Source organism: Corvus brachyrhynchos, unplaced genomic scaffold, assembly GCF_000691975.1.
Source record: "Corvus brachyrhynchos isolate BGI_N302 unplaced genomic scaffold, ASM69197v1 scaffold83, whole genome shotgun sequence".
Lineage (NCBI taxonomy): Eukaryota > Metazoa > Chordata > Aves > Passeriformes > Corvidae > Corvus > Corvus brachyrhynchos.
The window spans coordinates 3,077,518-3,090,617 of NW_008238464.1; the positions used below are offsets into that span (position 1 = coordinate 3,077,518).

The window sequence follows — 13,100 nt, forward strand, 5'->3', positions numbered from 1 at the left end:
GTTCAGCAGACAAAAAGGACCAGGCAATTTTTTGCCTCCATCAAAAAAAAGCCAAGCTGCCACAGTGGGATCTTTGCCTTGATTTTTAGAGAAATGTAGGTTCTTTCAGAATTAACTTACATGCTCCAATAACAAAATAAATCTCAAAATCATGTCAGCAAGTGCGTATATGTGGTAACATTCTTTTTTCACAATGGCCACTTAAAATTTTTCAATTTTTTTTTCTACAGTTGATGGATCATTTGAAGGCTGGTATTGAAGACATATGTGGACATTGGAGTCATTATCAGCTGAGAGATAAGTAAGTATCCCTTACTGCAGTCTAATATAATAAAATATCTATCATGTAAAATATTGTAGGTAAATAGAATAGAAAATTAAAATGCTGGGGTCATGTGCCATATCTCTTTTTTAAAAAGTGAACTCCTGAGTAACCATTAACTCTTGAGAGTCCAGTGCTCATACATTGCCTGCTAAATTCAATCTGCACAAGCAGAAAATAAGCCTTCAGAAAGAAAAACATGGCATGGGAACTCATGCTGCAGACAGCAGCCTGTGTACGTAGCTTTGGTATAAATCTAGGATCCTGGGCAATGCTTCTTTAACTCTGGATTTAGAACATAAGCTACATATGGTGTCAATGCCACACTGACTTTTGCTGTGAGCCTCCATAGCAAATAGGATCCCTTGCTGGTGAGTAGATATTCAGTAATAATCAGTCACCTGTCCTTACAGGTCTTTGCATTCAGTAATATCTAAAATAAGAGTGCTGAAGGGATTGTTTGAATTTAACCATCCAGTAACATAAGCAGATACTCTCGAGCTAGTGCTCACTCAGAAATGCAGGGCCCACCTTGTCTCTTCCATAAGCAGGATGAGGTGGTTTTGTGAAGCTTTGTGGCTCTTCCAAGCACTGTCCAGAAGAGATGAATGTGCTGTTCCCTCTACCTTTTCCCTAAGGGAGCCCTGTGGACATGTGTGGTGTGGCCACCACCAGAGCATGTGAAGGGAAGTAGGGGAAAGACTGATTTTTCTTTCCCCCAAACATCTTATTAGGATCCTGTGGGCTAAAAGTTATCCCTCGTTATCCTAGCTATGCCCAGACTTCCGTGCTGGAATCCTGTCTGACCTTTCAGTACTGGACTCCAGTAACCCAGCCAAGGGTGTCTGCTGGGACACGTGGCAAGTCCTTTCATGACTGGATTTCTCCCTGTGGAAACCAGGAATTAACAGTGGGAAGAGGATGACTAGTTTGCACCCAATTCTTGTCCCAGTGGGGAGTAACAATATAATGTACTAGGGCAAACCCCAAAAATAAAAATACCTTTTTGGCTCTGACAGTCCAGAGATAGCTTTAGGACATCCATCTGCTGGGACCACATCACTGTCTGTGCAGTCAATAAACGGAACAAATCTCTGTTGGAGCAGTAAATCCATTGAAATAGCTGCATTTACACATACCTGTGAGTAAATGCTATCTCTTTGTCTCACATCTACCTGATAGCTCTGAAAAGAGAATTTTGCCCAAACTAGCCATAAATGTAGTATTTTGGTTCACAGACAGATTCAAAAAACACACTGTGTCTGAAGACATTTAATGTAAGAAGATTATATGAAAAATAATCCCTAAACCTATCTATGCAACTTTAAAGTTGTGTATCAGAATTAATTACCTAAGTGATGACAATCCAGGAGGCTTTCTGTTACACAGAAAAACATTAAGAGCTCTAATCCCCGTGCAAACATTTGTGTCCCTACCTCTGCTACTAATGAATAAAAAATGGCCTTTGCTAAGGAAAAAAATATACAAATGCTGTAGTACTTTTCCCAGCATTGTGGAGCACCTTACCTTGCTGTGGTAAACTGTTCCTTTGAAAGAAACAGAACTGTTGCTCTGCTGAAAATCTACTGTTGTTCTGCTAAATGTCTGCCTGAAAGCACGTACCTGTTCCAAGACACACACACACATTCGCATTCAAATTATGCCACACATTAGCGATATTTTACAATCTGCAGCATGCAAGCACATGGTATTTTGGGGTCCTTTCAATTTCTCTGTTATTCAGAGTACAAAGAAATGTATTTTCTCCGCTCTAATTGTCAGGATTCAAAATTATCAGCAATGTAATGGGCCCTAACTACTGTAACTGCTGGGCCACTTAGAGCCTCATTGGTGACTGGCTGAATAGGCCAGGATTACAGTAAGAGCAGCTGCTGCTGTTATGCCCTACTATAATACAACATTTGTACAAAAGCCTGGAGACTGCCCATATTCTTTTCTGACAAATGTGGCAGTGTAATATGCAAACATACATGCAGCCCTCTTTTTTGCTCTGATTGCAGCTTGTTTCTTTCTTTTGTCTAGCGGGCTCTGCAATCTCTGCGGACCAGTAGACTATGCCAAATATCCCCCTAAAAGTCTCTGCTCACCAGGCCTTCAGGAGTCCACAGGTGCCTCTAATTTGTATTCAGCTTCCACCACTGAATTGTAGATGTGTGCATTTGAATGAAGATCAGCTTGTACTACAGAAATGAAAACATATTTCCTTTTTTACCCTTTGATTTTGTTATCTCTTTTGCAGATTTAAGAAGTTTGACAATAAGTATTTGAAGAAAATTTTAATTCGGGAACACCAGCCCAAATCCAGCCTTGTGTCATTGTACAAAAAGATGGAGATAAAACTGGCCATTGAGATGGCTGAGAGTGGCATGAAAATTTCAAAATCATCCTCTACTTCTTTACAGTGAGTACCAACCTCCCAACCCTTTGCAGAGTAGGGGCTGGAAAGAACGGGACAAAAATGAGGAAGTACCCAAGGTACTCCATGACTTCAATTGAAATATAAGCAAAAAGAAGACAGTTATGAGAAGAGCAGGTGCAATTTGGTGTTTGTCATATTTGCACTTCGCTCAGAGAGTGAAAATTAAATCCATGGACATTTTCTCTGTTTCTTTTCGATGATGGGCACTCCTGAACCATGAGTCAGGTACAGAAGCCACTCCAGTTGCTTTAAATCACAGTAGTGACCCAAGACAGATGTACTTATCGCTTACCTGGCCAGTGGGTTTCGTTAATCCCTGCCAGGTGCTGAGAGACCTGCATACTGCTCCTGACTCCATTATCCCAACCATGAATTTTTTTCTGAGAGCAGATTTCTTTGTAGCATTTGCAATTTTTGCAACTCCAGTTTGCAAACCTGTAACCATCTTGCCATATTTTGGTATTTCCCAAACAAACAATTTTGTCCAATTAAACACTGAGAGCAGCCTGCCAAGAAGGACTTGAAAATGCTTCTGGTGGAAATGCTGGACATGAACTATCAACGTGGACTTGCAGCCCAGAAAGACAAACCATATCCTGCATCAAAAGTAGCATGGCCAGCAGGTTGAGGGAGGGGATTCTCTCCTGCTGCTCTGTCCTTGTGAGACTCTACAGTACTATGTCCAGCTTTGGGATCCTCAGTACAGGAAAGACATGGACCTGTTGGAGCAGGTCCAGAGGAGTGCCACAAAGCAGGCTGAAGAGCCTCTCTTACGAGACAATGCTGAGACAGTTTGGGCTGTTTAACCTGGAGAAGAGAAGGCCCTGGGAAAACTTGATTGTAACTTTTCAGTACTTAAAGAGGGCTTACAAGAAAGATGGGGACAGGCCTTTTAGGAGGCTTTGTAGCAACAGGACTAGGAGAAGGTAGATTCAGACTAGGTACAAGAACTTTCTTAGGATGAGGGTGGTGAAAATCTGGAACAGGTTGCTCTGGGAGGTGGTAGATGCCTCATCCTGGGAAACATTCAAGGTTGGATGTGATGGGGTTTTGAACAACCTGACAAGAGTTGAGGATGTCCCTGCTCATTGTGGTGGGTTTGGAACCAGATGCAAGCCATTCTACGATTCTATCAAACAGTAATGCAAGTTGGTATCAGACTGACCAGGGGACAAAACTGGTGGGATCTCCAGAGGGAACGGAGGGAACTACCCTCTAGGAGAAGAGTCTGCACAAATCTTCCCTCCTGCACACCATAACTGACATGCATGTATTTATCCTCACCTTGCATCACACTGTCCAGAGTACAGGTACTGCTGAAGGCACTTGCCTCCACAAATTCTTTCCCAGGCTCTTGCTGCCCACTGTTGCTGTTGCCTGCTCTTCCCTGTTGCATCCTTAAACCGCTCTCCATTTTGCAGCAGCCTCTGGGAGGGTCCAGCATATTATTTTTTTTGAATGATGATCTCTGCCAATAAGAGAAAATCCAAATACCAACTGGATATTAAATTAAAATCTCTCTTGAAACTTTGGCTTAATCATGTCAAGATCAATCTGCTTTCTTGTACTGATGTCAGCACGCAGTGTAAGACCTAGCCCTTTTCTCTCTAAATTATTCTTTGGTGAATGGATGATATTAAAAAAACCTGCATGTATGTCAGGCTCCTTTCTGTCTGCTGTAATCCCTTAACCATTCTGAGCCAAGAGAAAATGTGCAAGGTTGTTAGACAATCCATGGCAGTCAAACCACATCCCTCTTCTTTTCCCAAGGGAGAGATAAAAGAAGAAAAATTGCTCCATCAGAGTTCAGAAATTCTCTCCTGAGCTGAGAATTTAGATTGAAAAATACTCTTTAATAAACAGCTGATATAATGGACTAATTTTTGCTGTCTCTACTCTGGCTATAATTGAATTTTACTATGCTTCATCCTCTGATGAGAAAGCCTTTATAAAAATGAAGTGTCAACTTCAAAAAAGCAGCCTGTGGCTCAAAACCATTCTGATCTTGCAGGCTGTGAGAGTTCTAGGAAAATACACGTTTTCCCACCTCTGTTCATTGATAAGTGTCTGCTGTTGAGCACTGCAGGAGACAAGATATTGAGCTAGCTGGACCTTTGGTCTGAGCCAACACAGCAGTTCCTGTTGCCATTCCTCACAGAAATTAAATGAACCTGTGTAAAAGGTTTCTAAGTGTATTTATAAATTGTCTGATTGATATAATTGAGACAGTGTGTACCCAAAGTCCCTGTCTTCAGGGAGGATACAAAACTCTGGCCATGAACAAGAGGAGATTTGAAATAAAATTCCAATGTATGGCAAGTAAAGCATTATTAGCAGTGTCAGAGTAGTGAGAAAACTGTCACTCACACTTCTGATCAGTTTTGCAGCCTTTATGCACACAAAGAGATTTACTTTATAAGAATCAAAGCAGATCTCCAAGACTGTGGATTAGCAGAATTGCATTCATGCTGGTGTGATTCCTGCAGGTGGAGTGGGTGTCCAATTCACAGTATTTCCAGTGCAGAGTGAAAAAATTTGCCCATGGATTGTGCAACAAAAAATCCACATTTGAATGAAAGCAGAGCATTTGGTTATGATGTTTTGGAGAATATAAGCCTTATAAATAAGGATGGAAATGGCAAAAGCAGAGTCTAGGAGATATTCTCAAAACTGTGGGTTTATGGCTGTTTTTTGTAGGAAATTGTAGGAAATATGACCATTAGAGAAAAAGATGGTTTGATACTGAGTTTACTTAATGTTGGCTTCATATTGGTGCAATGTTGGCTTTGGTAAATCTTAAAACATATCAATACAGTACAGATCAGAACCAAGTGTGTTGTCATTTGTGGTAGTACAGTTATGAGAGAGCTGTGCCCAATAATGTTATTCCTTCACAGGACTAGTGAAGATTAATGGAGAGTTTACAAAGTCCAAAATTTTAGATATAATATGAAAAATAGTATTACACAGATTGTGCAAGCATCAATGTATCAAGTATCAACTATCTGCATATCTAAGGAAGGAAGATATACTGTCATGGCTATCATTACAGAGAGACAGTTTTCATGGTGTATTATAATTTTTTTCATCACATATATATATCCTGTGCTATTCTTTGTTGTAACATGTTGGAAGATTCAATAAGAACAAAGAAATTGTTTCAATAAGGATTACTTCACATGTTCGGTAACATACCGAACATATTTGGGGTTTTTTGAAAGTCCTTTCTTAAGGTATTGCAAAATGTAAAAGCAATCTATTCCTTATTACCATATATATGCATTGTTATCAGTTGGGTAGGTTAATATCCAATCCCATGAAAGGAATGACTGTTTTTTATTTGTGCTCCAGAACAATATAGATTATCTTCATGCTATTTGTTCTCTTGTTACCCCAGCTGAACTGAAACTCAAGGAGTTTTATTTATTCTATTTAATTCACTTCAAGAGTGAAATAATAAGCTTTTAAATGACTTAGAACTGGCTACTTCTGTGCTGGCATGTGGAGAAAGTCAGGTATGCAGCTGGAAAAGTAAAGAGAGAATCTGGTGTCTCCACAGCGGAGTCAAGCTTTTCCCTGTTTAGATCCTTTCCCATATTTATGCCCAACCGTAAGGGATAAAGACCCTGTGGACACATTCAGTGAAGCACAAAGCAGGGAGGCAGTTGTTCCCTGTGATGTCAAAGCCACCTGCAGCAACTATTCCAGTTCCATTTGCATTACACAAATGAGCCAAGCCTGTATTTTAGAGACCAATACTTGTTGACAGTCCCCAGGGTTTGTGTTTGTGTGTACTTTCCCAGGTATACCTAGGGTCTCCCTGTTGTCCAAAGGGACATCAGATGGGGGCTGCTGATGGCAGGGAGTCTGGATTCCTTGCTGTGGAAGGCAGGATACATGGGCTGAACCCCAGTCTGAGACACACCACACCCAGCTGGAGTAAAGGTGCAGTACACCCAAGCCTTATGTAGCATCCCTGGATCCTCTCAGTGTTATCTCTGGGAAATGAAAGCGAATGAAAAGGGAACCAACCAACCCATGCACCCACCCACCCAGCCAGCCTGGAATTGGGCAGCGCTGAAGGTCTTTTTTTCCTAATGGTAACTAAATAACTTTGTTGTTGCTACAATTGTTGAGACTTGATGAATATCAATTAAATATTTGTTGGGAAGTATTTGTCAGGGACAAGATAAGATTCCTTGTCAAATCCAGAAAGGCAGTCCTTTTCTGTCACACTGACTTGCCAGCAGCTCAGTGGCAGACTCATGGGTCTCTCATGCTTCAGTGAGGTCCTTAACCTCTTGCTTATCCCAGTCCTAGTTCTGATACTATACCTTAGTCTGTTGTTAATTTCTCTCTGGTTTTACTTCACAAAAAAAAAAATGTCAGATCTCAGTTTTAGTCTGATGGCAGAATGAAAACACATCCCGAAACCTTGAAACATATTAGGAATTAACTCTTATATTCCAGAGGCTTTGGACAGGGCCAGGGCACCAGGGATCACTGTCTACTTGATGGTGAGAGGCAGTAAAATATAGAATTGAGGCAGTTCAGGTCGGTCCTAAAAGTTTTCAAGATGTTCATGTTAGATTATAGAACAAAACAGTGGTAATATTGTTAAACTAGATGTAATTGCAAATTCCAGCCTTTTTCCTATGTTTACATCATAATCTCAGTTTAGCTTGAGATCCATCTTCCTTTGCCATTAAAAGTTTTAAATTTATTTTAGAGGAAGTATGAGATAGACACACACAAATCTTTGGCAATACTGTACATTGATCATCATCAATTTTTTAATTGCACAATTTACAGACATCACTTTAGGACAACAGCTGAAAACAAACACTTGCAATCACTTTTTTTTTTTTTTTTTAAGAGGCAAGAAAACAACATGGAGAAAGGAAAAAATCAGAAACAACTAGATGAACCCAGACTGATTCATCCTGGATGATCACTATCTATTTCCCTTTCTTTTCCTGGGAGTTCATCTGAACACTACCTCTCACAGTGATTGACTGATGCAGTGAAACCCGATAACATTTCACCGCAGCCCTCCTCCACTGTTTTGCTAGTGAAAAAACCAGGCAGCTACAAGTGACTGTGGGCTTGTCAAAGTTTTTTAAAAACACAGTCTTTTAGCTACTTCTTTCATTTCAAATGGAGAAACACTTTCAGTAGCAAGGAAACTCTATATGTGCTCCTCACCACAGGGCAGGTCTCTCAGGCTTCACAATTGGCATACTCTTTCATTCTTAAGGATTTTCTTCACTTTCTCAAAGGAGTAAAAATCAGTAAGATGACAAGGCCCAGACTGCTAGACCATGCTGAGGTCTTTATTCAGACAGAGGAGGGAACTTTCAGTGCTTTCTTGAGCTGGCTATGACCTAATCTAATCCTTAAATAGGAACTTCTTTATGGAGAAAGAAGTTCTTATTTAAGAAAGAAGAGTTTCTTCTGCCAGCTGTATGACGACTTAGGGCCCAATTTGACTACCCACTGTATGGATAAAACCCATGAAAGAGCAAAATTTGACCTTTTTTTTGTTCATCTTTGGATGATTTCCAGGTATTGCTGGTCACTGAAAGGCTCTTCATATCCTTCTGTTCTAGCACTAAAAATAGACTGTGCATTATTTAATGGTATTAGTATTTAATCAGCTCATTAATATCGTATTTAATTTTCCCTTTTATTTACAGGAGCAGCAGGAACCAGCGTGCGCACAGGCTGTCCCCCGCAGAGGTGGAGTCCATGAGAGATGTCCTGGCACACAACCTGTACCAAGTGCGACAAAGGGTGTGTGAGCCACCGGCTGTCGCGCTCTGTTTGCAGACCCGCAGCTCTTGTTTGCCCTCCCCGTGCCGGGGCACCTGCTGGGAGCTGGGAGCCCGCAGCCGCTCCCAGCCGACCGGGGAGGGCAAGCAGGGAAGAACCCCGGGCTTGGGCACTGATCTGGGTGGAATAAATGAAAGCTGGGGCTTTTTTTTTTCCCATCGGCTTCACCCTGACGGCAGCGAGAAAAGTCAGGAAAATCTATGAATGAGCTGTAGAGGTCAGGCTTCCCTCGCTGCACAGCTGTCTGGATGGGAAGCCGCCTTCTCTTGGCTCCCCGGGCTCCCGGGAGGGCAGCCTGGCTGTGGGAGGCAGGGCTGGCAGGGCTCTGGCAGCAGCGAAACTCCGCTGCGGGGGCGGGCGGACCAGCGCCGGCAAACACTGCGCAGCCCTGCGTGGGAGCGGCATTTACCCGCGCCAGAGGAGGAAAAAAACGAAGGAAAAAAATTTCCACGTCCTCCGGAGCTTCATTTTACACATTTAAGTGTTTTGGTTTTTTTTTCTCTGTAAAAATGGTGTGATAATACCTCAGCAGGGATTTGTTTTGCAGAAATTTGCACTGACCCTGACGCAGCCCAGGGTATGGTATCTACTTAATCCAGTCTTGGGCACTGAATAGACAACTGAGTGCTCGCCCACAGCAATGAGTGGTAGAGGATGTATTAGAGTAACCTTGAAATTATGCTGATAAACAGGGCTAACTCATGTAACACACGTGTACTAGAAAATGGTAGGGCCTGCTCATTTAAATGTGGCATTATTAGTATGTTATTCATTCCTAACGTTGTTTGATTTGCCATGGCTAATTATCCTTATGATATTAATTTCTTATCTTACGAGCGACAATTTGCATATATAGTTAGCTTACTGAAATGAACTCTCCCTCTTCAAAATCAATTACATTAATGGCTATTTTTGCCAGTCATTTCCTGTGTAGTATTGACAATGCTGTGCTTTTGGAAATGAAAGATCGAGAGAAAAATAAGGCCACTTCTACTACTTTTTTTCAGCTCTGAAAAGCTCTGGCTTAGCAGACCAGCTTTACAAGCAGCCTTGCACATGAAACTAAGATCAGATTCTACTTCTTAAGAGCATTTATAAATTTCGAAGAATTTTTCTCTTTAAGGCAGATAATTATTTCCTTCATTTCACTAGATATATGCAATAAACTAAAAAGCTTGTCTTAAATGATGCTCAGTTTTAGGGTAATATTAATTTGTAGTTTGTCCAAGTATGGAAAGGTAACTCAGCTGTACATCTCATTCTGGAGATACATTCTTTGTTCCTGAGTGCATCTGAAGCTTGCTCCATGCTCAGTAGCATTAGTACCAAAGCTCAGAGCTGAGTTCACCAGTTATCTCTTTCTTGGGACCTGCATCATATCTGTAGCTCCCAAATGTGTGATGAGAAGAGAGATGACAAAGAGATGACAAGCCCAGATGAAAATAACCTTCTTAGGCAGGTGTATTTTATATACCTGCACTATGAGCAGGAAAGAGGCTATCAAAAATGGCATCAAAATGCAGCCCTTGAGGTCTGAGACTTAGAGCTGTGTTCGTGCTTCCTCGCATCTTGCTCTGGCAGTGAGGTTTGTGCATGGCTGCATTTTGCCATGAGATACCAGAGAGCTCTGTGGTGAGCTGGTGACTGAGCTGAGGCAGATGTCCCCTTGGCCCTGTGATTGACCAGACTGATTAACATTGCAAATGCAAGAGAAATGAGCTGGGTGCATTTTCTGTTTCAGGCACCAGCATACAACCGGCACAATCTACCTACTAACACAAGTGAGAAACAAGCGCAAGAAATCCTCATCCGTCGGGAACACAGCCTGAGGCAAAGTTGCAGGAAGGGAAACAGCTTGCCTTGGGGTAGACCGGTACCTGTTATCTATCTGCTATTTATGTAAAATTGCCTCTGCTTCTCTGCAAGTATGGAAAGACACCCATTTTTATGTGCTCTTTGCTATAATTAAAATGGATATTTCCCCCGGTATGCTCATGCAGCACCTAAGAAGAAAGAGCTTCACTTAGCATGTGAACAGCAAAGTTTTCATGTCTGATCTCTATACATTGGTCAGAAATCATCTACTCTGGCTGCTTGTGGTAAAATAATGTAACTTGCATTGATTTTGCATGTGCAAAGTATAGTGTAATCAAAAAAGGCCTGATGCAAAGTGTCTGGCACATTGAAGATTTGGGCTCTCAATCAGTGAGAGATTTGTCTGACCAAAGGTAGGCATTGAACAGCACAGACATTTACAGCTGAGATAATCATGGCTAAGGAAGAGAAATAAGTTCTTTTTGGATACATGATTTGTATTTAAATTTTTCACCTGAAATAAGAAAGGTTTATCTTAGAAGAACATGTTTTTCTCCACTGATGGTAAAAAAACCCTATGACTATTATATCAGACAGACATTCTCACTGGAGCTGACGTTGAGTTCAACCATCCAAATTAACCATTGATCATACCTCTCAAAATCTGGCTGTAAAGGTGCAGCATATTACCATCCCTCTTTACTGTTTCACCAAGTAAGTGCCAAGTGGAGGCAACCACGGGCACTGAACACACTTCTGTCTCCTACACAGGTTAACACCAGGGAAGTACGCTACCTCTCCTTGCCTCAGGGTCCACGCCAGTCCACTAGAAGGAAAGCCAGGCATGTTACTTTTACAGGTAATGGAAACACTTTACTCTGTATCCTACTCCAGCAGCAAAAGAAACTTGGCCAGTTGTTTGGTGGATTTAACAGTACTACGTGAATACTCCCATGGAAGTCCATGGCCTCTTTAAATGAGCTACACCCTTCTCTCCTTTCTGTTTTATCTGTGTTGTTTATATGATCATTACTGCAGCAGTTTCTGTTTTGTTCCAGCACCTCCTACTTTTCTCTTTTTCCTTCCTGAACAAACATTCCTGTGATCCCTGCAATTCCACCTGGCCAAGACCAAGAACACAAATTATGTGTTCCCCGCAGCCCCACAGACAAAACTGTATGCAAAATTATTGTGAGTTGCTGAACCTGTAGCCCAGTCCAGGTGAGACTGATGGAGCTCCATGCCCCCAGGTCCTGCAGGTACCAAGACTGAGCAGGTATTCCCAATGCACAGCCCCACACCAAAATTCAGTGCACGTGTACACACAGCTAGACACAGAGAGCAGCACAGACATGGCACAGTGCTCACACAAATGCAAACAGCACTGATGGCGTCATCCTTGTCCCCTCTCTGGCTGATGAGGCTGACAGACTGTTAGTGAAAAATTATAAATACATACATGCTATCTGAATCCCCAGCAACTGGCCTGACATACATGCTTCTCTCAGTAGCTGGCCCTGGACCTTCCATCTGCACATTTGGTGGCACTTGGGCATGTAATCCCCTGGGGACACAGCCCCATAACAGCTGCTGGTACGCAGCCCTACACATACGCACACACATGCACACAGAGACATGGTCTTCACTCCATATATTGTAGGACCCTCCAGTAGCTGGCCTTGGACAGCCAGTCTTCCCTGGAGCAGCTTCCTGGATCCCCTGGTCTCCTCTCCTCACACACAGGGACACACACATGCAAACCTCTCTTTGGTACCCAGTCCAGATTATGGCCTTACTAGTAGCCAACCACAGATCCCATGGTCTCTTCAGTCACTGCTCTGGACCTTGTGTTTCTTCCAGTAGTCAGCTTACAGACCTTCTGCCCTCCTCAGTCTTTGTTCCAAACTCGTGGTTGCTCCAATAGGCAGTTCCCAAGCCTCTTATCCTACTTAATGGCTACTCTGGCTTGATGATTGCCAGCAATTTTGCACTGACAGATGCATCCCAGTCCCTCCAGTTGCTGGCACTCAGCCCTCCACACACACAAGCACACAGTATAGGGAGCTGCTAATAGAGGAACACAGTCAGAAGTGCAGTCAAATGAAAAAAACAGGATAAACTGTGTGGATCAAGTGCAGGGCATTACTGGACACATGTACTGACTGGCCCTTTTTATCCTCCTTTTCCTTTATTTTCCTGCACTAGTTTCTCCCTGGACTTCCCAAGATTCTTCCTTTCACTGTCATTGGTTCTTGCCTTAAACACTCCATCCTAAGTCCTGTATGGGCACCCACACATGACGACAGCAAAATGGAAACCAATAGGATCTACTCAGAGGGGAAAATAAATGTTACTCAAGGGGATTTTTGTTGTCCTTTTTGTCAGGGCATCATCACAGGAGATATGTGTCTTTCTAAAAGATTTAAAGTGTTCCACACAGCAGTCTCAGACCTAAAATCACTGCAGACACTTTCAAGGGACCAAATGCTGCTATAGGAGGTAGGCATATTATTTTAGTGGGGAGAGAGCTAAATCCTGAAGCAATGAATGGAGGTACTTTTTTACTATTAGATAGGCCTGAATTTGAGCCCTGCCTTGTGATCTATGCAAATAAATAGACTTTTTGGTCCAGCTTCTGGTCCCATCTTAGGGCCATTGTGTAGCATTAACACCATTTTAGGTGTCTTCAGC

At 42.2% G+C, this 13,100-nt stretch overlaps 1 protein-coding gene across 1 annotated transcript in view; it reads left to right on the plus strand.

Moving 5' to 3' along the window:
* SLC9A4 (solute carrier family 9 member A4) overlaps positions 1 to 13,100 on the plus strand; it is a 34,518-nt gene that overhangs the window by 17,630 nt on the left and 3,788 nt on the right. Inside the window, exons 7-11 of the mRNA XM_008635912.2 lie at positions 231 to 301; positions 2,583 to 2,744; positions 8,459 to 8,555; positions 10,336 to 10,467; positions 11,181 to 11,268. Coding sequence (XP_008634134.2) covers positions 231 to 301; positions 2,583 to 2,744; positions 8,459 to 8,555; positions 10,336 to 10,467; positions 11,181 to 11,268 — 550 coding nt within the window. The remainder of the gene's footprint in view (positions 1 to 230; positions 302 to 2,582; positions 2,745 to 8,458; positions 8,556 to 10,335; positions 10,468 to 11,180; positions 11,269 to 13,100) is intronic.